This window comes from Octopus sinensis, linkage group LG1 (assembly GCF_006345805.1).
Source record: "Octopus sinensis linkage group LG1, ASM634580v1, whole genome shotgun sequence".
Lineage (NCBI taxonomy): Eukaryota > Metazoa > Mollusca > Cephalopoda > Octopoda > Octopodidae > Octopus > Octopus sinensis.
In genome coordinates, this window is record NC_042997.1 from 115004118 (window position 1) to 115030661 (window position 26544).

Below are 26544 nucleotides of genomic sequence, written 5' to 3' on the forward strand. Positions count from 1 at the left end.
ATTAACGCTATTGATTTGTTACATAAAACCACAAGTCATCTATTTCTAAGAATTCGCAAAAATTTCTGTTTTGTCTGGAGAGAGTCATTTTCTTTTTGTGCCTTATTATGTAACACACTCAGTAAAATTTCCACTTATTTCTTATTTTTATTTTCCTAAAATTTGAAATTTCCACTTTTTTTCTTATTTTTATTGTCACAAAAATTTGAAATAAAAAAAAAATGTGTAGAGTTCAAGGGAGATAACTGGATTTAAAGTCTCAAGCAATATGGCTACCACGGGTGAGTGTTTGTTCGATCAACCGTTTTTAATATTTTTATATTTATTATAAAAGTCATTTTACACTGGTTTTCGGTTCAATTATTTTACCGTGATTCCTTATTCCCAAATTTATATCACGCTTTTACATCTTTTATTAAGAATTCAATTAAATTTTTTTAAAAATTGAAACTATTTCTTCGCAGTTAAAATGTCTTGAAATGTTGAGATTCCACCAAGATTGCTTTCGATGGCTTATTCCACATTGTTCCATTCTTTTCCTTCCTGATTTCCAACAGTCAAGCTATGAAGAATCACCCAAATTTGTTTTGATAAAATAAATTCGAAACAAAATAATTTTTTTACGAAATATCTGGATGGGGAGGAGTAGTTTAAGGCTACTTGCGGGAAACGAACCTGCATCTTTCTTAAACTAATATTTATTTCCGTTCCTTTCTTAGTTCAAATCTCGCCGAAATCAGCTTTAGCTTTCATCCTTCCAAGGGTCTATTTAATAACTACTGGTCAACTATTAAGTCTGTGTAATCGATAATTCCCGCTCCTTTATATATAGAAATCCTCTGCCAAAGTTAAGAATAACCGTTTTAAATTATTACGCTTTCACTTTCACTGTAAACTTGTCTCTTTATGTGTTCACAGAATAAAGACCCATCATATCCTGTTATATTAAGTTAATAAACTATGTTGTCTCTACTTATATATTTCTGCTATAAACAAGAAATATGAATATTTCTTACTGTCAAAAAGAATAAATCTCGAAAAGAAATCTTTGAGCCGATGTATCTGGCTTCTGTAAATCACTGCACTTCACAACATACATCTTTAAACTGCTTCTTAGAATATATTACTGCTATTTCTAGTCATTGCAAGGAGTGGCTTTGTAGTAAGTAGCTCGCTTACCAACCACATGGTTCTGGGTTCAGTCCCGCTGCGTGGCACCTTGGGCAAGTGTCTTCTTCTATAGTCTCGGGCCGACCAAAAGCCTTGTGAGTGGATTTGGTAGACGGAAACTGAAAGAAGAAGCTCGTCGTATATATATGTATTTATGTTGGTGTGTCCGTGTTTGTCCCCCTCCCCCAACATTACTTGACAACCAATGATGGCGTGTTTACGTCCTCGTGACTTAGCGGTGCTCTGGCATGGCCGCAGTGAAATGACTGAAACAGGTAAATAAAATAATAATTTCTTTAGATTGTTAGATATTTCTTTGCCTCACTAAATATTGGTTTCAAATTTTGGTACAAGGCCAGCAACTTGTACGTATTTTATCAACCCCCAAAAGGATAAAGGTCAAACTCGACACTGGCAGCATTTGAACTCACGTAGGATAGAAGGACAAAATGTCAATTCTTCTAGCTCGCCGCCTTTGTCACACTAAATATTAACGAAATTAAATCATGATCATCATCATCGTCCATTTTCTATGTTGGATTGGGTTGGATGGTTTGATTGAAGCCTGGAGAGCCAGTGGCTGCCCCAGTCTCCAATCTGATCTGGCAGTGTTTCTACAGTTGGATGCCCTTCCTAATGCCAACCACTCTGAGAATGTAGCAGGCGCTTTTTATGTGCCAGTGGCACAGGAGCCGGTCAGGTTGGCCTGGCATCGATCATGTTTGGATAGTGCTTTTTATGTGCCACTGGTACAGGGGCCAGTCAGAGGGTACTGGCATCAGCCATATTCGGATGGTGCTTTTTATGTGCCACTGGTACTGGTGGCATGTAAGAAGCACCATTCAAGTGTGATTGTTGCCAGTGCTGCCTGACTGGTTCCTATGCCATTGGTACGTAAAAAGTATCATTCGAACATGGTTGATGCCAGTGTCACCTGACTGGCCCTCATGCTGGTGGCACGTAAAAAGCACCCATTACACTCTCGGAGTGGTTGGTGTTAGGAAGGGCATCCAGCTGTAGAAACTTTGCCAGATCGGATTGGAGCCTGGTGCAGTCATCTAGCTCTCAAACCATCCAACCCATGCTAGCATGGAAAGCGGACGTTAAACTATGATAATGATGATGATAATATAGGCATGTTACATAAGAAAAGGTAAAGAGGTTAGAGAGACCAGTTTGTTGCAACGAGTTCCAGAAACTCTGCTGGACGGCTTAGTGACTCTCTGGTCTGAGGTTGAATTTCCCAGCTTCTAGAATCTTTAGCTAAATTGGTGTTATTTTTTTGGTGTTATTTTGTTTGTTTATTCATTTTTTTGCCATGCCCTTACTGTTTTTTTTAGTAAATTACATTGTAGTGAGGCTCATGCTGAGTATTGAACTATAGCTCTCAGATTTTCCCAGTCTAGAGCCACATCATAATGTATCTCCATAAATGAAATCAATGCCTACATGACTATGGCTTCACCAATCAGAATTGGTTCACTTATTGTGGTGGAGGCAGCAGACTCATCATCATCATCATCATCGTTTGACATCCACTTTCCATGCTGGCATGGGTTGGACGGTTTGACTGAGGACCGGCAAGCAAGGGGTCTGCACCAGGCTCCAATCTAATCCGGCAAGGTTTCTACAGCTGGATGCCCTTCCTAATGCCAACCACTCCGAGAGTGTAGTAGGTGCTTTTTATGTGCCACTGGTACGGGTGCTGGGTGCTGTCTGTCAGGTGGCATTGGCATCGACCACACTCGAATGGTGCTTTTTATGTGCCAGTCAGGTAGCACTGGCATCAGTCATGCTTGAATGATGCTTTTTATGTGCCACCGGCATGGCTGCCAGTGAGGCGGCACTGGCAAATGTTGAAGAATATTAAGCTAAAAACATTCTTGAAATTAAAGCATTGCTTTTTTTATTTTATCTGTTTATCTGTTTTTCAAGTTCTTTGCCTGTCAGTACTCGTCACTCAACCTAAATGACTTGGCAAATAACATCAAAGTAGCATATCTACCGCCAAACACAACCGGCTTGATTTAACATATGGGGCATGTGGCCTCTTGCTATATTCAAGGCCTACTTTTTGCAGTTGCACTTCTTATGAACTTAGCAACAACATTAAGCCAATGCTACTGGGAGTACTTCTTGGAAGCCTTATGAGTATTTGAGAGAATCTGTTTCCTTCTAAGCTTTTAGTGCTTATTGTCCCTGTACACATCATCATCGTTTAACGTCCGTTTTCCGAGCTAGCATGGGTTGGATGGTTCGACCGGGGTCTGGGAAGCCAGGAGGCTGCACCAGGCTCCAGTCTGATCTGGCAGTGTTTCTACAGCTGGATGCCCTTCCTAACGCCAACCACTCCATGAGTGTAGTGGGTACTTTTTATGTGCCACAGGCACAGGTGCCAGGGAGGCTGGCATCATCCACAATCGGTTGGTGCTTTTTATGTGCCACCAACACAGAAGCCAGTCAAAGCGGCGCTGGCATCAGCCACGTTCGGATGGTGCTTCTTACATGCCACCGGCACAGTTATCACAACTACACCTGCTATATATAAAATCTACATTCTCTGTTAGCCTACCTATCATCCAATGCACCACTTGTGGACCCTCTATATCAGTTACATCTTATGGAATATGACTTGTGTTTCCCTGATAACTGTAGATTCTGTTTTCAACTTTGAAGCTTCTCGATTCTAAGTTTCTGTTTCCATGTTTATAATCTCACACCACTTCTTTCTTCTCTCTTTAATTCCTTTGACTCCATTTTGAGTATTTGGCCCAGTAAAAGATCTCTCATTTGTCTCGATCCTTGTTGTTTTTGGTCTGCCATGCTTTCATCTCCCTTGAGATAACCCTGGGCAGATTCAAAATTAGTTTAATGGATACACATTTGAAAATGGTTTCGTTTCATTGCTCCTTTCAACTAACGGCCTTAAGCATGCAATGAACAAAATTGATCTTATTATAAAATCGAAGGAAACCTTAAATCAAAGGACAGAGTTTGAATACACAGGGTAAATAATTATATGCAAAATATAAATCAATTAATACATTAAAAGTTCTATCCATTTAGAAATTAAAAATGTTCACACTGGATTACATATACATTGAGCAGCATATTCACATACTAAACCATCTATAATTTACACATATATACTAAAATGTACAGACGCATATACATAGTTATCTATTATATAAAATCCGTTCTGTCTGTGTGTGTGTCTTCTAGGATCTTGAACATCCGCCATCTGATTGCACCCAAATTTGATTTGTAGATTGCGACAGTATCAGGGCGTGTATAAGTCTTGAAAAAAATGACAAAAATTGATTCCAGGTGAGAATGCGATTGATAAAGCTGTGGGAACATGCATTTGTACATGCAAGTACATCAGCTGTTACGATCGAAACTATGCGTATGTGAGAAAAATGCACGGTGTCTCAAATTTAGGTTAAATCAGTGTTTCTCAAAGGGGAGGCCTATGGGACAGTTGGACAAGTTGTTTTGAGAAAATTTGGTTTAAATGCTTGACAACTCAGTACCATCCATTATACAGGGGGCGTTTTGCTCGTATACATATATATAGATGAGACATAAATATATATATACAAATACATTATATATATATATATATATATATATATATATATATATATATATATATATATATGTATGCATACATACACATGCACAAAATCTCCTGGTGTATGCAGGTCAGTTGTTACAGATGAAAGAAAGGGAAAGTATACATTAAGCATAGGGAGGAGGAAGAGAAAAAGAAAAAGAAAGAGAAGCAGAAAATTAGCAAGAGAGAGAAAAGTGCAAGGACATAAAAACGCTAGCAAGTAACGAGCAGGAAAAGATACTTCATAAATTTTGCAAAACGAACACACATATAAAATTACATATATATATATATACATTAGTATAGATATACATACAAATAAACACATATAAGTATTTATACAAATATGTGTTTGCTTATAACCTTATTTCTGTTCCATTCTAAACAAAACTGTCTGACGAATGGGAACGTGAAACTCTGAGTAATAGTTTTTGTGATATTTCTGCTGTTTTTCAAAAAATCATATTACTCTACCTCTGGTATTCGAGTTCTATTTTTCCCACCTTGTTTCACATTTATGTGCTTACGGTACACACACACATGCGCACATACACACACACACACACATGCATAAGATCCAGGTATCAAAGTGTAGGAAGTTTGTAAGGTTCAAGCAGTCCATGGCTGGTTTGGAAAACAAAAAGTGGATAGTGTACAATCAAGAACAATAACAATTTATTGCCATTGAAGGTTACACCCTTTTCCCCATATGCATATATGTATGTATTTATGTAATATATGTATGTATGTATGTATGTATATATGTATGTATATCTATGTATGTAAGTATATGTATGTATGTATATCTATGTATGTAAGTATATGTATGTATGTATATCTGTATGTAAGTATATGTATGTATGCTTGTACATATACGTATGTAGGTAGAAACTGTATAAGCTATGGACACATAAGAGGTGCAGCAATGTCAAAAGAAGGCTAACTGGGAAGATAGTTTTTGTATGTGGCAGATGCTCAGGAACAATAAACACTGGAAATGCTCTGAGACCAACTTCTGTCACTTTCCAGGGAGAAAAACTAGAAATAGTTGATAGCTTCCGTTACCTGGGTGACCAAGTCAGTAGCGGGGGTGGGTATGCTGAAAGTGTAACTCCTAGAGTAAGAATAGCTTGGGCAAAGTTCAGAGAGCTCTTACCTCTGCTGGTGACAAAAGGCCTCTCGCTCAGAGCAAAAGGCAGACTGTATGACGCGTGTGTACGAACAGCCATGCTACATGGCAGTGAAACATGGGCCATGACTGCTGAGGATATGCGTAAGCTCGCAAGAAATGAAGCCAGTATGCTCCGATGGATGTGTAATGTCTGTTCATACTCGACAGAGTGTAAGTACCTTGAGAGAAAAGCTGGACTTAAGAAGCATCAGATGTGGTGTGCAAGAGAGACGTTTGCGCTGGTATGGTCATGTGGCGAGAATGGATGAAGATAGTTGTGTGAAAAAGTGCCACACCCTAGCGGCTGAGGGAACCTGTGGAAGAGGCAGACCCAGGAAAACCTGGGACGAGGTGGTGAAGCACAACCTTCGAACTTTAGGTCTCACTGAGGAAATGACTAGAGACCGAGACCTCTGGAAGTATGCTGTGTGTGAGAAGACCCGGCAGGACAAGTGAGACCATAACCCGTGGCTTTCTACACGGGATGTAGCCAGTCCACTTATGCATACCTTCCCTTCTTGGGACACAAAACTCTACTTGTGAAGACCTGTTGAGGCAAGTGAGAATCAGCATCAAAATCGATCAATGGAAATTGCAGCTGAGATACCAGTGCCGGTGGCACGTAGAGAACCATCTGAACGTGGTCGTTGCCAGCGCCGCCCCGACTGCCCTCCGTGCTGGTGGCACGTAAAAAGCACCATCCGTTCGTGGCCGTTGCCAGCCCTGCCTAGCACCCGTGCCGGTGGCACATAAAAGGCACCATCTGATTGTGGCCGTTTGCCAGACTCGTCTGGCACCAGTGCCGGTGGCACGTAAAAAGCACCCACTACACTCAAGGAGTGGTTGGCATTAGGAAGGGCATCCAGCCGTAGAAACATTGCCAGATCAGACTGGGCCTGGTGCAGCCTTCTGGCTTCCCAGACCCCAGTTGAACCGTCCAACCCATGCTAGCATGGAAAGCAGACGTTAAACGATGATGATGATGATATTATATATATGTAAGTCTGAGCGTTAAACTAATACATCTGTTGTTTACACACCTGTCTTCATCTTTTGTTTTTTTGTAAATTCTCACTATATATGTATAGATATATGTATGCATGTGTGTCTTTGTGTTTGTCCTCCTGCTACCATTTGACAACCAGTCTTGGTTTGTTTGCATCCTCGGTAACTCTTCAGATTGGCAAAATGAACCTATAGAATGAGAGTCAGGTTTTAAAAAATAAGTACTGGGGTTGATTTGTTTAGTTGTACCCTTCATGCTGGTGCCCAGCATGGCCACAATCTAATGACTGAAACAAGTAAAAATATAAGAGTATTTTAACAATGGAAAAGGATGTGAATTAACACGTTTCCTTCTTGAATTTTAGGGGCTGTTGAACCTTCAGTAATGAATCCCATTAATGTAGAAACACATGACTTCAGAATTCCTGTCAGGGAAATCCTTAAACCTGATGATATGGACAAGTGGAGAAAATCTAAGGTAAACTATTTGTTTCTTCAAAATTGTTGGTTGATTTTCCTGAGCACAAAAAAAGCAAAAAGAAAAACCCTCCCAAAAAACCATTCCTGTGCTTGACATCCTTCAGCGCCTTTTAATGGTATTTATTGTTCTGTCTTGATTTATTAAATTTGTTCTCAAACAATCCAGAAGCAGAAAAAGTCATTTCATTGTTTTATTCTTCTTTATTCTTAGACATGGCAAGTGAAATCATCATCGTGGATGATGACAGTACCGCCTGATTGGCATCTGTGTTGGTGGCATGTAAAAAGCACCATTTGAGCATGGTCGATGCCAGTGCTGCCTGACTGGTCCTGTGCCGGTGGAACATAAAAAGCACCATTTGAGTGTTGTCGATGCCAGTACCAGCTGACTGGTCCCATGCTGGTGGCATGTAAAATGCACCATTCAAGCATGGTTGATGCCAGTGCCAGCTGACTAGTCCAATGCCGGTGGCATGTAAAAAGTACCAGTTAAGCGTGGTTGATGCCAGTGCTGGTTGACTGGTCCTGTGCCGATGGCACATAAAAAGTACCATTCAAGTGTGGTTAATGCCATTGCCACCTGACTGGTCCTGTGCCTGTGGCACATAAAAAGCACCGTTTGAGCATGGTCTACGCCAGTGCCACCTGATGGTCTCGTGCCTGTGGCATGTAAAAAGCACCATTTGAGCGTGGTTGTTGCCATTGCCACCTGACTGGCTACTGTGCCAGTGACATGTAAAAGTACTATTCAAGTGTAGTTGTTGCCAGCACCGCCTGACTTGCCCTCGTGTCGGTGGCACATAAAAAACACCCACTACTCTCGGAGTAGAAACTTTGCCAGCTGTAGAAACTTTGCCAGATCAGATTGGAGCCTGGTGCAGCCTTCTGGCTGGATGTCTCCTGGGGCTAAATTATAGCAACATTCGTCCTAAACCAGGACTGCCATGTTGGTAAACAATCTTTACTCTGAAATAAAGTTATTGTATTTCAATCATCTTTCTAGATGGTGCTTAACTTTGGTTATAGGAAGAGAATTGGTGTCTGCAATATGATATGGCTGTGTAATTAAGATGTTTGCTTCTCAACTGTGTTGAATGCTCATAGAACAGTCAAGCCAAGAAATTTTGAAAATTGTCCATAATTTTCATCATAAAAAAATGCTAAAAATTATCTACCAACATAACATGGCAGTCTTGGTTTAAGACGAATGTTGCTGTAATTTAGCCCCAGGAGACATTGTCTCCAACTGGCTATATGACACAATCTGTGTCCTTATTTTTTCGAACAAGGGCATTTAGCATTCCCACTCAGCTCAAAACAATATCTGTGTGTCACGATTTCTGGGTTATTTCCCTTCATCAGCATAGAATAATTGTTCGGCTGGGTGGGGCGTTGCCAAATTCCTGTTCAAAATATATAGTTTGAAGGGAAATAACCTGGAAATTGCAATACATAGATATTGTTTTGAACTGAGTGGGGGGTGCTAAATGCCCTTGTTTGAAAAAAAAAAAGAAAATATAAGGACACAATGTCTCCTGGGGCTAAATTACAGTAATATTCATCCTAAACCAGGACTGCCATGTTATGTTGGCAAATAATCTTTACTCTAGAGTACTGTTGCTGAATATCTCTCATTGAGAGATTTAGAAATAGTAATTTTCTATAAAAAATGCTGTGCAGTTTTTTTTCACCAATAGCCTGGGTACCCTCCATGACATTATCATATTATTCCCCTTTAATTTCCAAGTTGTTAAGATTTCCACCAGCAGAAAGGAGTCTGTACTTGGTAACACTCCAAACCACCAACAACTTGCTACTCGTGTTTTACATTTAAACTGTGATGTATGGTCAAAATCTTTTTTTTTATGTGTTAAAGGTTGATATAGAATCTGTTTTTTTTTTCTTGTACTCTAGACACAAGGCTGGAAATTTTTTTTTTGGTAGGGGAGGCCAGTTGACTAGATCGACCCCAGTATGCAACTGGTGCTTAATTTATCAACCCTGAAAGGATGAATGGCAAAGTTGATCTTGGCAGAATTTGAACTCAAAATGTAAAGACAGACAAAATACCGCTAAGCATTTCACCCAACATGCTAACGTTTCTGCCAGCTCGCCGCCTTTAGAATCTGTCTTTGATACATGTCTACGTTTTTACAACCAAAATATTGCAAGACTTCTGAGGAATTGATGCTGTCAACATTTATTATGCTTTAGCCTTGAGAACCTGATTATTCCATAAAAAACTGAAAAGTAGCTGCTCCAGTTTGGGCCAACTATTCCTTGTTCTAATATTTTATTCTATGCAACAAGATTAATGGAAACATTTGCAAGTATCTAGGGGTCCTCACCCTCTATGTCTCATTAGATTTTTATCATAGGTGCAGGAGTGGCTGTGTGGTATGTAGCTTGCTTACCAACCACATGGTTCCGGGTTCAGTCCCACTGCGTGGCACCTTGCACAAGTGTCTTCTATAGCCTCGGACCAACCAAAGCTTTGTGAGTGGATTTGGTAAATGGAAACTGAAAGAAGCCTGTTGTATATATGTATATGTATATTTATGTGTGTTTGTGTTTGTTCCCCCAACATCGCTTGACAACCAATGCTGGTGTGTTTACGTCCCCGTAACTTAGCGGTTCGGCAAAACAGACCGATAGAATAAGTACTAGGTTTACACAGAATAAGATCTGGGATCGATCTGCTTGACTAAAGGTGGTGCTCCAGCATAGCCGCAGTCAAATGACTGAAACAAGTAAAAGAGTAAAAATGTAATCTAGTACTTCCAAGTACCAATCCTTAGTCAGTTTAGTCCAATATCAAAGACCAGGCAGTATGAGTTTGCTGTTCCTGGTGTAAGAGGTATTACCAATTGCTCAACCTCCTGACTAAAGTGCCTGAAGCTAATAGAAGCAACAATCTTGTAACTGAGTGTATAATCAGACAGGTCATTATCATCATCATCATCGTTTAACGTCCGCTTTCCATGCTGGCATGGGTTGGATAGTTTGACTGAGGACTGGCAAGCCAGGAGGCTGCACCACGCTCAAATCTAATCTGGCAAAGTTTCTACAGCTGGATGCCCTTCTTAGTACCAATCACTCTGAGAGTGTAGTGGGTGCTTTTTACATTCCACAGGCATGGGAGCCAGTCAGGCAGTACTGGCATCAATCACACTCAAATGGTGCTTTTTACGTGCCATTGGTATGGGGGCCGGTCAGGTGGCACTAGCATCGACCATGCTTGAATGGTGCTTTTTACGTGTGACCAGCATGGGGGCCAGTCAGGCAGCTCTGGCATTGACCACATTCAAATGGTGCTTTTTACGTGCCACCGGCATGAGTGCCAGTCAAGCAGCACTGGCATTGGCCATGACTAGGTGGCACTTGGTGACTTATAATGGTTACTGAGTTACTGCTTGTTTTATAGTCTAGAGACTCAGTTATTAGGACCGAAGACAAGTCACACGTCCTTATCAGAGACTGCAGCTAGGTAAAATGGTTGATCTTATGAAACAGTTTCAATAGATGTAAAGTGATTTGGCTTTCAGTAAATCTAAATGAAGACCCAACTGTCTCCAAGGGGTGTTGTTTAATGTTTGTTGTCTGAATGGTTGGTTTGTTAATGTTTCAGAACACAAGTTTGACAAACCAATTACATATATGAAACTTACAATTTAAAAAAAAAAAAAAAATGTTTAATATATTTGACCCATTCGTATTTAAACCAGCCACATCCAACCCAAATATTCAACCAGTTTTATGTTCACACTGGCCATATCTGGCCTCTCACACTTAGCCTACAATGTTATTCTAAAAATAAACAGTCACATCATGGAAATCTCAGTTATGAAATATTGCATGATTAATTCAAAAGCAATCTGAATAAATAAGCATTATTTTTGATAAAATAATATGAATGTTGAAGCGTTAAGTGATGCTTCCTTCATATAAATAATTTCTTCCTTTTTTTAAAAAACCTTAATTGATAATTTCGAAATACATTTGAATTTACTGACTTCTCATTGCAGGCAAACAACGATCTTTTGGGTTTCATTATTGCAATGAATAATTCAGTGAAATCAATGAAAATATCTGGCACCTACCCAATATCTGAGGTAAGTAAAACATGAATTTAATGATACATCATCATCATCATCATCATTTAACATCCCTTGTCCATGCTGGCATGGATCGGACAGCATGACCAGGGCTGGTAAGCTGGAAGGCTGCACCAGACTCCAGTCTGATTTGGCATGGTTTTCCAAGAATGTAATGGGTGCTTTTATGTGCCACCGGCAAGGGTGCCATTTGTGTGGCACTGGTATCTGCCACTACTGCAATTTTGCTTGGCTTGATGGGTCTTCTTCTTAAGCATGATATAATACCAAAGGTCTCGGTCGTTGCTTCTGTGAGGCCCAACACTTGAAAGTAACTCAGCCACTTTGTCTCCATGAGGCCCGCCTCTTTTTACATGTAAGAAAGCACCGTTCACGTGTGGCTGATGCCAGTGCTGCCTGACTGGCTCCCGTGACATGTAAAAGCACCCATTACACTCTTGGAGTGGTTGGCATTAGGAAGGGCACCCAGCTGTAGAAACCTTGCCAATTCAAGATTGGAGCCTGGTGCAGCCTCTCAGCTTGCCATTTCTCAGTCAAGCTGTCCAACCCATGCCAGCATGGAAAGTGGACGTCAAACGACGACGACAACTTTTGTCCACCGTACTAACGATTCTTTCAGCTTGCCAATGACATGAACAACAATGGTGCTGATGATGATGATGGTGAGTGAAATGGATGATAATGATAACAATGAGGAAAAGGATCATAATTTTCTGATTGATTGAGTTGTAAGTGAATTTGATTTTCTAAATATTGTAGACTGTGAAGAAACTGATGGGCCTTTTGGATACGTTGGATCAATGGATGATGGACATTCTTCCGATTGACCAACCTCAGAGATTTGGCAACAAAGCTTTCCAACAGCTTTATATTAAACTGAAAGAGGTAAGCTTTTAATTCTCTTTTCATCTTTCATTTGTTTCAGTCATTGGACTGTGGTCATGCTGGGCACTGCTTTCAGGAATTTTTAGTTGAATTACTCGACCCCAATACTTATATATATTTTTTTAAAGCATGGTATTTATTCTCTCCGGTCTCTTTTGCTGAACTGTTTAGTGATGAGGACGTAAACACACCAACACTGGTTGTGAGGGACAAATGCAAACACACACACACACATATGTACATACATACATACTCACACACATGCAAACACACATATATACACACACACGTACACACATACACATATGCGCGCATGTGCACTCACATGATGGGCTTCTTTCAGTTTCTGTCTACCAAATCCACTCACAAGGTTTTGCTCAGCCTGAGGCCATAGTAGGAGACACTTGCTCAAGGTGCCATGCAGTGGGACTGAACTCGGAACCATGTGGTTGGGAAGCAAGCTTCTTACCACACATCCACGCCTGTGCCTTCACACAACCATGCCTGCACTTATGTAATTTATATACATTTAAAGTGTTAATCCTTTAACTGGTGTCAAGCAAATGGCACGTAAAAGCACCCATTACACTCTTGGAGTGGTTGGTGTTAGAAAGGGCATCCATCTGTAGAAACCATGCCAAATCAGACTGGGGTCTGGTGCAGCCTTCCAGCTTGCTAGCCCTGCTCAAACCGTCCAACCCATGCCAGCATGAACATCATCATCATCATCATCTTTTAACATCCGTTTTCCATGCTGGCATGAGTTGGACGGTTTGACAGGACTGTCAAGCCAGGAGACAGCACCAGGCTCCAATCTGATCTGGCAGAGTTTCTACAGCTGAATGCCATTCCTAATGCCAACCACTCCGAGATTGTAGTGAGTCAGTCAGGCGGCACTGGCATCAACTACGCTTGAATGGTGCATTTTACGTGCCACTGGTACGGAAGCCAATCAGGCAGCACTGGCATAGCCAACGCTTGAATGGTGCTTTTTTATATACCAGCAGCACGGGAGCCAGTGAGGCGGCACTGGCATTGACCACACTCGAATGGTTCTTTTTACGTGCCACCGACATGGGAGCCAGTCAGGCAGCACTGGCATCAGACACAACAACGATTTCACTTGATTCCGTAGGACAACAAATGCTAAATGATGCTGATGATGATGGTATGATACCTGTAACCTATGCAGGAGATATATAAACAGAGCTAATTTAGCTGATTTCTCTTTACATTGAAAGAAAACGAGTCCTGTGGAAATATTTAGTTCTTTGTTTTTGTCTTTTCAGAATGTTGTAGAGGAAATGGAAAAATGTTTTGATGAAAAATATCACAAAGGTTTCCCAGAAATATCTACTTATCTGGTTGAAGGGATTGGTAATTCCACAAGAATTGATTATGGCACAGGTTAGTCATGTCACCTTTGGATTTCTTTCTTTCCCATTGTTTGTCTTAAAAAAACGATATCTTTTTCATGAAAGCTGACACCTTGCTTGCATTAGTTACTGGGGACAAAAGTTGACAAGTGGTTAGATCAAGGGTGGAGACCCCCCTCCCCCCCGCAGGTACAACTGCACGCGTGGGTACGTTTTATTGTGCCCCCAGGCTGATATTCTCATGTACAGCCAGATCCAGCCTATCACACTTTCCCTTCAATGCCATTCTAAAATATACAATCACATCATAAAAATTTCAGAGCTACAAAATAACGTATGATTAGTTAAAAACAATATGAATGAAAAAGCATTTTGACAGTATCATCATCATCATCATCCTCGTTTAATGTCTGCTTTCCGTGCTGGCATGTGTTGGACGGTTTGACTGAGGAGTGGTGAGCTAGAGGCTACACCAGGCTCAATCTGATCTGGCAAGGTTTCAACAGCTTGATGCTCTTCCTAATGCCAACCACTCCGAGAATGTAGTGGGTGCTTTTATGTGCCAACAGCACATGTGCTGGTAAGGTGACGCTGTCAATGATCATGCTCGAATGGTGCATTTCATGTGCCAACAGCACATGTGCTTGTAAGGCGACGCTGTCAATGATCACGCTCGAATGGTGCATTTCATGTGCCACCCGCAGTGGAGCCAATCCGTGGCCCTGGCGACGATCATGCTCAGACGTGCTTTTAATGTTCCACTGACACGAGTGCCAATGAGGCGGTACTGTCATTGGCCACGTCAGTGATTTTGATAAAGTGTTAAATATGTCGTATCTCAATGTGTTTCAAAGTCAGATTATTTCATATTCCAGCCCCATTCTTTCTACTGTCTTCACCTTCATCATCATCAAATGTCTGTTGTCCATGCTGGCATGGGTTGGATGGTTTGACCAGGGCTGGTAAGCTGGAAAGCTGTACCAGACTCTAGTCTGATTTGGCATGGTTTCTATGGCTGGATACCCATCCTAACACCAACCACTCAGAGTGTAGTAGGTGGTTTTATGTGCCACTGGCATGACATCAGTATCTGCCATGGCTGTGATTTTGCTCAGCTTGATGAGTCTTCTTCTCAAACATGACATAATGCCAAAGGTCTCGGTCATTGCCTCCATGAGGCCCAACGCTCAAAAGGAACATCATTTTAAAATTTTCCCACTAGGAATTGAACTCATGTCCTTATGATCTATTGACTAACTCATACATTTCCTCTTTTTCTTTTGCTTCAGGCCATGAAATGTCTTTTGCTGCTTTCCTCTGTACCTTATATAAAGTAGGGATCCTTACTGAGGCCGATGCCCCAGCTATTGTCTTGAAAGTCAACGAGAAGTGAGTATGATCACCCATCAGTAATAATGCTCTTTATATTGGACAGAGTCTTTCAGTCTTCTGTCAAACTTTGCTCTTCTTCAGGTGTCTTTAAAGAATGTTGAATGAAAGTTTTCCAGAATATTGTGATGAATGCAGTCATGGCTGTGCACAGGTGGCGTTTTGTGTAACCATGTGGCTTTGAGTTCTTTCTCACTGAGCAGTATCACAGATTGCTTCTGCTGTAGCTTCTGGCCTCGTGAGTGGATTTGGTAATGGAAACTGTTGGAAGCCCATTGTCACCTCTGTGTGTGTGTGTGTGTATATATATATATATATATATATATATATATATATATATATATACACACACACACAATTGCAGCATGGAAGGTGTTTATAAGCCATTTATATACACACAAAAGCCGTTAGATTCACTTCAACATTTAAATTTAATTTGTCAAAATATTTTCGTCACTTTGAGACCATGACCTATTCACTGACAAAATTCCGTGCTGCATACACACACACACACACCACACACACACACACACACACACACACATATATATAAGAACTTTGCTTCCCAACCACATGGTTTTGGGTTCAGTTCTACTGTGTGTCACCTTAGGCAAATGTCTTCCACTAGTTCCAGGCCAACCAAAGCCTTGTGCATGGAATTGGTATACAGAAAATGAAAGAAGCTTGTATATGTGTGTCCATGGATGTGTGTGTTAGTGTCTTTTGTCTTGACATCATGTGCCAAAATTAGAAACAATATTTATTATTGTTATTAAGGCAGTGAGCTGGCAGAATCATTAGCGCTCTGGGTGAATTGCTTAGCGGTATTTCATCTGCCATTAAATTCTGAGTTCAAATTCCTCTGAGGTTGACTTTGCCTTTTATCCTTTTAGGGTTGATAAAATTAGTACCAGTTATGCACTGGAGTTGATGTAATCAACTTAATCCCCTTCCTCTAGAAAGGATTATTATTATTATTAAGGCGGCGAGCTGGCAGAATCGTTAGCACGCCAGACGAAATGCTTAGTGGTATTTCGTCTGTCGTTGTGAGCTCAAATTCTGCCGAGGTCGACTTTGCCTTTCATGCTTTTGGGGACGATAAATTAAGTACCAGTTACACACTGGGGTCGATGTAATCGACTTAATACCTATGTCTGTCCTTGTTTGTCCCCTCTATGTTTAGCCCCTTGTGGGTAGTAAAGAAATAGGTATTTTGTCTGTCCCTACATTCTGAGTTCAAATTCCGCCAAGGTTGACTTTGCCTTTCATCCTTTTGGGGTTGATAAAATAAGTACTAGTTACGTACTGGGGTCGATGTCATCAACTCATCCCTTCCCCCCAAATTGCTGCCCTTGTGGCAAAATTTGAAACTCTGTTTTCCTTTGCCTGATGACTGGCGAATGAGATTGTTTGGTGGACAAGGCTGAAAGGCATGAGGACAGATATGTTCCTCTTTGGTAAAGCTCTCATTGACTTCTTCAAGTTTCACTTGAAAAGGGAAATGAGAGTGGAGAGGGAAGTGCTTTCCTTGAGTGAGTTATAGAAAGGTGAGTGAAAGTTACAAAAATGGCAAGAGTGGATGGTACCTTTCTAAGTGTAGAGTTGTGAGTTGGAGAGAAGGAATTGGAGAGGGCACTTGCTCCTAGGGTTTCAAGGAAATCTTGGAGAGTGGGGTTCCTCGATTAACCCTAGAGGCCTTCATGTCAGGAAGGCCACATCTCTATCATCCACCCCTTCTTTTTTATTTATTTTAATTTTATTTTTAATTTCATTTTTAATTTTATTTTTTATTAAAATTTTTTTTTTAACCTTTGTATGCTATCCAAATGTCCCCTGTTATCCAGTGTATATGGTGTATACTTTATTTTTGTTTTTTTAATGCTTTTATTTTTTATATTTTTTTTATCATTTCATTATTATTATGCAAACCCCCCACACTTTATGTCTATCTCTGTATTGTCCCTCTTGTCCTTTGCCCTTGTGGCAAATAAATGAAATCATCATCATCATTATTATTAAGATTATTTTTAAGACAGTGAGCTGGCAGAATTGTTAGCACACCATCTGATATGCTTAGCAGTATTTTGTCTGTCTTTATGTTCTGAGTTCAAATTCCACCGAGGTTGACTTTGCCTTTCATACTTTGAGGGTCGATGTAATAAGTACCTATTTCTTTACTACCCACAAGGGGCTAAACACAGAGAGGACAAACAAGGACAGACAAACGGATTAAGTCAATTACATCGATCCCAGTGCATAACTGGTACTTAATTTATTGACCCCGAAAGGATGAAAGGCAAAGTCGACCTCGGCGGAATTTGAACTCAGAACGTAACGGCAGACAAAATATGGCTATGCATTTTGCCCGGCATGCTAACGTTTCTGCCAGCTCGCCGTTACGTACTGGGGTCAATGTAATTGACTTAACCCCTCCCCTAAAATTTTGGGCCTTGTGCCGATATTAGAAAGGATCATCATCATCATTATTATTATTATTTAAATTATACATTTAAAATTTTGGTGTATTCTAACAAATGTTCACTGTGTTCTGAATGCAGGTATTTGCAGCTGATGCGTCGAATGCAGCAAAGATATCGAATGGAACCTGCTGGAAGCCATGGTGTTTGGAGCCTAGACGATTACCAATTCATTCCTTTCATCTGGGGAAGCAGCCAGCTTATTGGTCAGTGTCCTATTATCAGTTATCTCCCTTATCTTCTCAATAGGGCAGGAGGTGGTGGTGGTAACGCAACGTTTTGTTTCATCTTCCGAGTGATGTAAATTAGAGACCTACCATTTATGTATCGTTTCCTTTCAAAGTTTTTTTTTTTGTTTTTTGATTTTGCAAATAACGTATCAGTCAAGTTCTTGGGGTTAGGGGGGGGGGTTGTTGCTTTAGTCAAATGGTACTGTTTAAGAATTTGTAGTCACATACCTATGTTGGAATTTAAGTTAGAATTGAAGAAGGAAGTGAAGATGGAAAATAGGGTAATGTCCGAAAAGACTTTTGTTGGAAGATGGGGTGGGGCGGTGGCGAGTAATGAGCCTGGCTTGAAATGACTTGTAGCATGCACATGTAGGCTGTGTGTATGTGCAGATGTGGATATATATATATATATATATATATATATATATATATATATATACATACATATATGTACATACCTACATATATATATATATACATACATATATGTACATACCTACATATATATATATATACATACATACATATATGTACATACCTACATATATATATATATATATATATACATACATATATGTACATACCTACATATATATATATATATATATATATATATATATATACATATACATACATATATGTACATACCTACATATATATATATATATATATATATATTATATATATATATATATATGCATACATATATGTACATACCTACATATATATATATATATACACATACATATATGTACATACCTACATATATATATACATACATATATGTGCATACCTACATATATATATATATATACACACCACCGCAAAGCATTTCATCTCAATCCTGTCTTCTTTCTGCCGCCTAAAAACCTCATCTTTTCCCAATGCGCGGTGTCACTATGTCTCCCTCTCTCTCTCTCTCTCTCTCTCTCTCTCTCGGTATATATCTCACCTTCACTCGCTTCCACAGGCTTAGCCAATACCGCAGGAAGAAAAAACATCAGCTAAGTTCCCGACCTGTTTCCTCTTTTCATTGTTTTTGCAAGCCTTATTATTATTGTATTCCCATATCGTTGTCTTTCGTCTCAAATGCTAGCTGAAGCATAAAAACTTTCACTCACAAAAACTTATTCACACCACCGCAAAGCATTTCATCTCAATCCTGTCTTCTTTCTGCCGCCTAAAAACCTCATCTTTTCCCAATGCGCAGTGTCACTATGTCTCTCTCTCTCTCTCTCTCTCTCTCTCTCTCTCTCTCGGTATATATCTCACCTTCACTCGCTTCCACAGGCTTAGCCAATACCGCAGGAAGAAAAAACATCAGCTAAGTTCCCGACCTGTTTCCTCTTTTCATTGTTTTTGCAAGCCTTATTATTATTGTATTCCCATATCGTTGTCTTTCGTCTCAAATGCTAGCTGAAGCATAAAAACTTTCACTCACAAAAACTTATTCACACCACCGCAAAGCATTTCATCTCAATCCTGTCTTCTTTCTGCCGCCTAAAAACCTCATCTTTTCCCAATGCGCGGTGCGCTCCCCCTCCCACCCCCACCACCAATACCGGTGAACACTGTTCTCACCATCTACACCGGATACTCCCTCTTATGTTTCTCTATCTGTCTAACTATTTATCAAATTTCTCTATCTATCTAATTTCTCTATCTATCTATCTATCTATCTATCTATCTATCTTCATTCGTCTAAAATCAATCTTCGTATCTTCGCGCCATCTTGAAGTATGTCCCCTCTAATACACATATGTTCTCTCTCTCTCTCTCTTTCTCTCACTCTCTCATTCATCTACAAGCCGTAGTCCTGAGCGCAGATAAGTTGAATGCTTAATTTTTCACTTCGGCTACCATTTATTTATGTTTCTCTATCTGTCTAACTATTTATCAGATTTCTCTATCTATCTAATTTCTCTATCTATCTATCTATCTATCTATCTTCATTCGTCTAAAATCAAACTTTGTATCTTTGCGGTGCACTCGCCCTGCCCACCCCCACCACCACCACCACCACCACCAATACCGGATATCTCTATATTTTGCTCCATCTATACCGGATGTCGCTTCTCCCACCACCATTATAGGTGTCTACTCTTCGAACCCCCCTCTTCAATACGCTATTTCACCATGCATTACCCCTCTCTCGATATCCTACGTTCTACTTGCCTAGAACCTGTCATCATTTCTCTGAACCACCCCTCCCCACTGGTGCTCCCCTATATTTCTGCACCCCCCCACATAAAAAAAAGCACCATCCGAACGTGGCCGATGCCAGACCCCTCTGGCACCTGTGCAGGTGGCACGTAAAAAACACCCACTACACTCGCGGAGTGGTTGGCGTTAGGAAGGGCATCCAGCTGTAGAAACACTGCCAGACTAGACTGGAGCCTGGGGCAGTCCCGAGCTCCCCAGACCCCGGTCGAAACCGTCCAACCCGTGCTAGCGTGGAAAACGGACGTTAAACGATGATGATGATACATATATGTTCATACCTACATATATATGTATATATACATGCATCACTGGCACGGGGCCAGACGATGCTGGCAACGGACATGAACGGATGGTGCTTTTACTGGCCCCGTGTCGGTGGCATGTAAAAGCACCATCCGTTCGTGTCCGTTGCCAGCATCGCCTGGCCCCGTGCCGGTGACACGTAAAAGCACCATCCGTTCGTGGCCGTTCGCCAGCTCTGTCTGGCACCTGTGCAGGTGGCACGTAAAAAACACCCACTACACTCGCGGAGTGGTTGGCGTTAGGAAGGGCATCCAGCCGTAGAAACACTGCCAGATCTGACTGGGCCTGACGAAGCCTTCCAGCTTCACAGACCCCAGTTGACCCGTCCAACCCATGCTAGCATGGAAGGCGGACGCTAAACGATGATGATGATGATGATGATGATGATATATGGGTGCAGGACATCAAAAAAACGTTGAACACAATGAGAAATGAAAACATAAAAACAAAAACATAGAAACGAACTTTTTCTCAAACAAAGAAAAAAACAGAGAAATGAGACATACAACATAAAGAATATTCCCTTTCTTCCTGTTGTCCCTGTTTCATCTACTCTGCGTTTCGAAGGTATATATATATATATCCTCTTTTCATTTCTCTCTTCGTTTTTCTCACCCCTCACTTCTCTCTGATCTCTCTGTCTTTCATGATGTTTGTCTCTCTCTCACGCTATACACCCACATGGACCATTTTTCTTACATTTAACCTATTAAGCTAACCCCTTAATCTATTCCTTCAATGTGAATGCAACATTCACAATATTGCCCGGATTTACCTGGGATTATACTTAAGGGACTATACATCATCATCATTATCATCGTTTAACGTCTGCTTTCCATGCTGGCATGGGTTGGACGGTTTGACTGAGGACTAGCAAGCCCAGAGGCTGCACTAAGTCCTGATCTAATCCTGGCAAGGTTTCAACAGCTGGGATGCCCTTCCTAAAGCCAACCACTCTGAGAGTGTAGTGTGTCCTTTTTATGTTCCACTGGCCCGGGAGCCAGTCAGGCGGTCCTGGCATCGATCAGGCTGCCCTAGGACAAGTTTCCAGTACTAAATTCACCGACAAAGCATTGGTCAGCTCAGGACTATATTATTAATAGAAGGCACTTACCCAAGATGTAAGATGTTGCAGATTAGAACTGAACCCAGAACCATGCAACTATGCCAGTATGGTATCTGATTCAAAACTTAAATAACTAAAATAGTTACTGGAGAATTGTTTGGCCACCACACATCCAAGATTTGTTCATGGAAGTATAGACTAACTTCCATACCCTCTGGAACAAGATGAACTGTGAACTTTATTCTTCCGATTTTATTCTTCTATCTACTGTTTTATTCTTTTATACATTGTGAATTCTCTGTCTGGAACTTTCCTGCATACACACCTTGTCTCTGATGATGGAATACCCAGTGTATGGAGATGTTGACCCATCACTTGGGATATCCCAGAAACAGCTGTAATCATTGATGACTTCTACTTCTCCATTTTTGATTCACCTTTACTCTAATTAAATATTCTAAATGACATGAGATGCCATCTTGGTTTTGTTGTCCATTTTCCTTTAATTTATAAGAAAATGATGATACACAAACACACTGAGCACCCATCATGATCATCACGGAAATGACTGAATTCAATATTTACATTACTGCGAGTTAAAATGAAAGATCACCATGTTCTCATTCCATTCTCTGCATTTCACGACAGTTGATTTTTCTGAATCACCTTAGTGTTTTTCGGGAGGATGTTGAAAGCGTTTTCATTGCCCCCCACCTTCACAAATTTTAGCAGGTGCACTTGCATCCCCTCTACTTCCTCTTCCTGACCCTATGTCTAGGATGATTTTTGAAGGCATTTTTTGAGAAAACAAGTGGTGTCTCAGATGCTGTTAAATGCAGTAATTAACTGTTTGATAAATTATTGTAATTACATGTGTATTTTTAAAAAAATCTTTTGCAGGTCATCCTCGAATTTTACCAAAATCCTTTATCAACCCAGAAATTTACGAACATTTTAGTCAAGACTACATCTTTTTAGCTTGTATAAAGTACATTAATCAAGTGAGTTGATCTAATGAAATTTACTATATTTTAATTTTTTCCCTTTCTGTGTAATATTTTGTTGTACTTTCTAGAAACTATGCTTAATATAACAATATGGATTAATCAGGCAATTAACATCACCTTTTATCATTTTCCTTGGATTCTGTCATCATCACTATCATCATCATGTTCCTTTTCTATGCTTGCATGGGTTAGATGGAATATGTTGAGGCAGATTTTCTACAGCTGGATGCTCTTCCTGTCACTTAGCCTCACCTGTTTCCAAGCAAGATTTGCATGACACCAGGGTGTTTACATGCCTCCGGCAAGGGTGCCAATTTCCGTGACATTGCTTTTGCTTGGCTCGATGGGGCTTCTTCTCAAGCATGACATAATGTCAAAGGTCTTGTCATTGTCCCAGGGAGGCCCAACACTTGTAAAGAACTCAGCTGCTTTGCCTCCACGAGGCCCAACACTCGAAAGGAACTCAGACACTTTGCCTCTGTGAGGCCCAACATGTGAAAAGAACTCAGCCACTTTGCCTCCATGAGGCCTAAACTCTTGTAAGAAACTTGGCCACTTTGCCTCTTTGAGGCCCTACGCTCGAAAGAAAATAAGCCACTTTGCCTTCATTAGGCCTAACGCTCGAATGTATTTCTAGTGGAAGAAGAAGGCCTCAAATTTGGGGGAAGGAATTAAGTCGATTACATCAACTCCAGTGCATAACTGGTACTAATTTTATTAACTACGAAAGGATGACGGGCAAAGTCGACCTCGGCAGAATTTGAACTCAGAATGTAAAGACAGATGAAATACCGCTAAGCATTTCGCCCGGTGTGCTAACAATTCTGCCAGCTTGCTGCCTTACTCAATAATAATAATAATAATAATCATAATGATAGTAATAGTAATAATAATCCTTTCTAGTAGAAGCACAGGGCCTCAAATTTAGGGGCAGGGATTAAGTCAATTACATCAACTCCAGTGCATAACTGGTACTAATTTTATCAACCCCCGAAATGATTATTCAATAATAATCTCCATGAGAACTTGTGTAGCCGTCTGTTCTTTCCTGATTAATTAAACTAAAATAATATTGAAATTGAAATAAAGATGGTAAAAGCGTTGGCATTAATTTGGGTTTTCTTTGCAAACAGGTGAAAACTGGTCCCTTCTTTGAACATTCCAATCAACTCTGGAGTATCAGTGCAGTCGCCTCGTGGGAGAAAGTGAATTCAGGCCTTATAAAGATGTATAAAGCAGAGGTAAGTGGGTTTGTCCTTTTGTTTTGTTTTTAATCATTGTCTTCTAGTTGTCATTGTCATCATCATCATTGTTGCTTTTATCTTGTCATCACCATCACTATCATTCCTCCTCCTCCCCATCCTCGTCCTCGTCGTCCATCCTCCCCCTCCATTTTTCCCTCCACCTACCCCTCATACTCCCCTCCCACTCCTGCTCCCCACCTTCCTCGCTGTTGTCTCACCAGGGAAAAAAGTGCTTTGCAGCATTTTGTCCGTCTTTACGTCCTGAGTTCAAATGCTGCCGAGGTTGATTTTTGCTTTTCATTCTTTCAGATGAAGTAAGTACCAGTGATACACTGGGGTTAATAGAAATTGACTTATGCCCCCCCCCCCTGAACTTGCTGACCTTGTGCCAAAATTTGAAACCATTATTATTATTATTATTATTTTTATTATTATTATTGTTATTATTCATTTAACATCCACTTTCCATGCTGGCATGGGTTGGGCGATTTGACTGAGGACTGCGAACCAGATGGCTGCACCAGGCTCAATCTGATCTGGCAGAGTTTCTACAGCTGGATGCCCTTCCTAACGCCAACCACTCTGAGAGCGTAGTGGGTGCTTTTACGTGCCACTGGCACGAGGGCCAGTCAGGCGGTACTGGCAACGGCCATGCTCAAATGGTGTTTTTTATGTGCCACCTGCACAAGAGCCAGTCCAGCGGCACTGGTGATGCTGTGTATTATTGCCTTTGCACAGCTTCTAACACTGGAGATGTACTACAGTGTCAGCAGTTCACTACCAGTGAACTAAGGCAACACCTCTAATTTTTCGAGCACCTTCTGGAGTATTCAAGCAGTTCCAAGCAGTGATGTTTTCTGCATGTGCTCCACCCTTATTGCAGCCCCTATTTGTTCCACATACTTCTCGAGATTTTTGTTCACTGTTCCCAGGGCTCCAACAATTATTGGTACCACTACCACCTTTTTCATCGACCACAACTGCCTTACCTCCCAAGCTAACCTGTCATACCTATCGACTTTCCTTTTTCCTTATCGCATACCTTGTTGTCAGCTGGGCATGCTATATCTATGATCATTTGCTTTCTTTCTCAATTAAGACTATGTTTGGCTTCCTATTCTCTATCTCATGGTCGCATGGGAGCAGTATTAGTTCAGAATAGCATTCTCTATATCTTGCTTAACTGTAGCATGGATAAACTGTAGAAAGCCACAGAACTTTGATATTGGTTGAGAGAAAGCATCTCCTTTGCATTATATGTCTATAAGAGATGCTTCCTCAAGACCAATATCACAGTATATCCATGCTAATTAAGATATACAGAATGCTACCGGCAAGACAAGTGAGACCATAACCTGTGGCCTTTACCAGGGGTGTAGCCAGCCCACTTATGCATACCTTTCCTTTGGATACAAAACTCTGCTTGCGAAGACCTGTTGAGGCAAGTGAAATCGAAATTGAATTCGAAATCAAACCAAATTTGACTGGCACCTATGCCAACCTTCCTTCATTGGACACTAAACTCTGCTTGTGAAGACCTGTTGGTGCGAGTGAAATCGAAATTGAACCAAATTCGATGACTGGCACCCGTGTCAGTGGAGCGCTAACAGCTCCATCCAAGTGGGATCACTGCCAGAGCAGCAGCTGTCTGGCTTCCAGTGGCACGTAAAAAGCACCATTTGAGCGTGATCGTTACCTGCATCACCCTATTGGCACATGAACAAAACTTTCGAGCGAGGTTGTTGCCAGTGCTGCAGGACTGACTCCTGTGCAGGTGGCACGTAAAAAACACCATTTGAGCATGGCTGTTGCCAGTACCGCCTGACTGGCCCTCGTACCAGTGGCACGTAACAGCACCCACTACACTCTCGGAGTGGTTGGCGTTAGGAAGGGCATCCAGCTGTAGAAACTCTGCCAGATCAAGACTGGAGCCTGGTGCAGCCATCTGGTTCGCCAGTCCTCAGTCAAATCGTCCAACCCATGCTAGCATGGAAAGCGGATGTTAAATGATGACGATGATGATTTAGGTAGCAAGCTGGCAAAATTGTTAGCATGCCAGGCGAAATGCTTTGTAGCATTGCTGGACTCTGAGTTCAAATTCTGCTGAATTTCACTTTCAGAGTTGATAAAATAATACCAGTTATGCACTGGGATTGTTGTAATCAACTAGCTCGCTCCCCAAGATTTCAGGCCTTGTGCCTATAGTGGAAAGGATTACTATTGTTGTTGTTGTTGTTACTACTATTATTACTATTATTATTATCATTACTATTACTATTATTATTATTATTATTATTATTATTATTATTATTATTATTATTACTACTACTACTACTACTATTATTATCATTACTATTATTATTATTATTATTATTATTATTATTACTTTTATTTTCAGGTTTTAGACAAATTCCCTGTGATCCAACATTTCTTATTTGGCTCTTTGATGAGTATTGAACCTGTGGAAGTATGAGACAAGAAGAACATGCTGAAATGATATCAACTTCTGTCGGTGGATTATGAAATGCTTAATACACAAGGACCCACCGCCCTCCCCTCCCCTCCCCCTTCTCATATTCCTCAAATTCATGTCCTCAACATATCTGAAGCTGGTTTTGTTTTTGTTTTGTTATTTGATATTTTTCTTATCCATTGATATCTGAGAGATCTATTTGTTCCAAGAATATATTGCGTGTGTATATATATATATATCTGTGTGTGTGTGTATGTGTATGTGTGAGCGGAGAGAGAGAATGTATGTATATATGTACAGACACACATACACAA

At 40.6% G+C, this 26544-nt stretch overlaps 1 protein-coding gene across 1 annotated transcript; it reads left to right on the forward strand.

Annotated features, from left to right (window-relative positions):
• Positions 1-242: 242 nt before the first annotated feature.
• On the forward strand, positions 243-26544 carry LOC115214483 (serine/threonine-protein phosphatase 2A activator). The gene is made up of 10 exons (XM_029783685.2): positions 243-281; positions 7328-7440; positions 11468-11554; positions 12317-12442; positions 13732-13849; positions 15108-15207; positions 17766-17890; positions 22407-22507; positions 23647-23754; positions 26156-26544. The coding sequence occupies exons 1-10, from the start codon at positions 269-271 to the stop codon at positions 26228-26230; spliced, it is 966 nt and encodes a 321-aa protein (XP_029639545.1). The 5' UTR covers positions 243-268; the 3' UTR covers positions 26231-26544.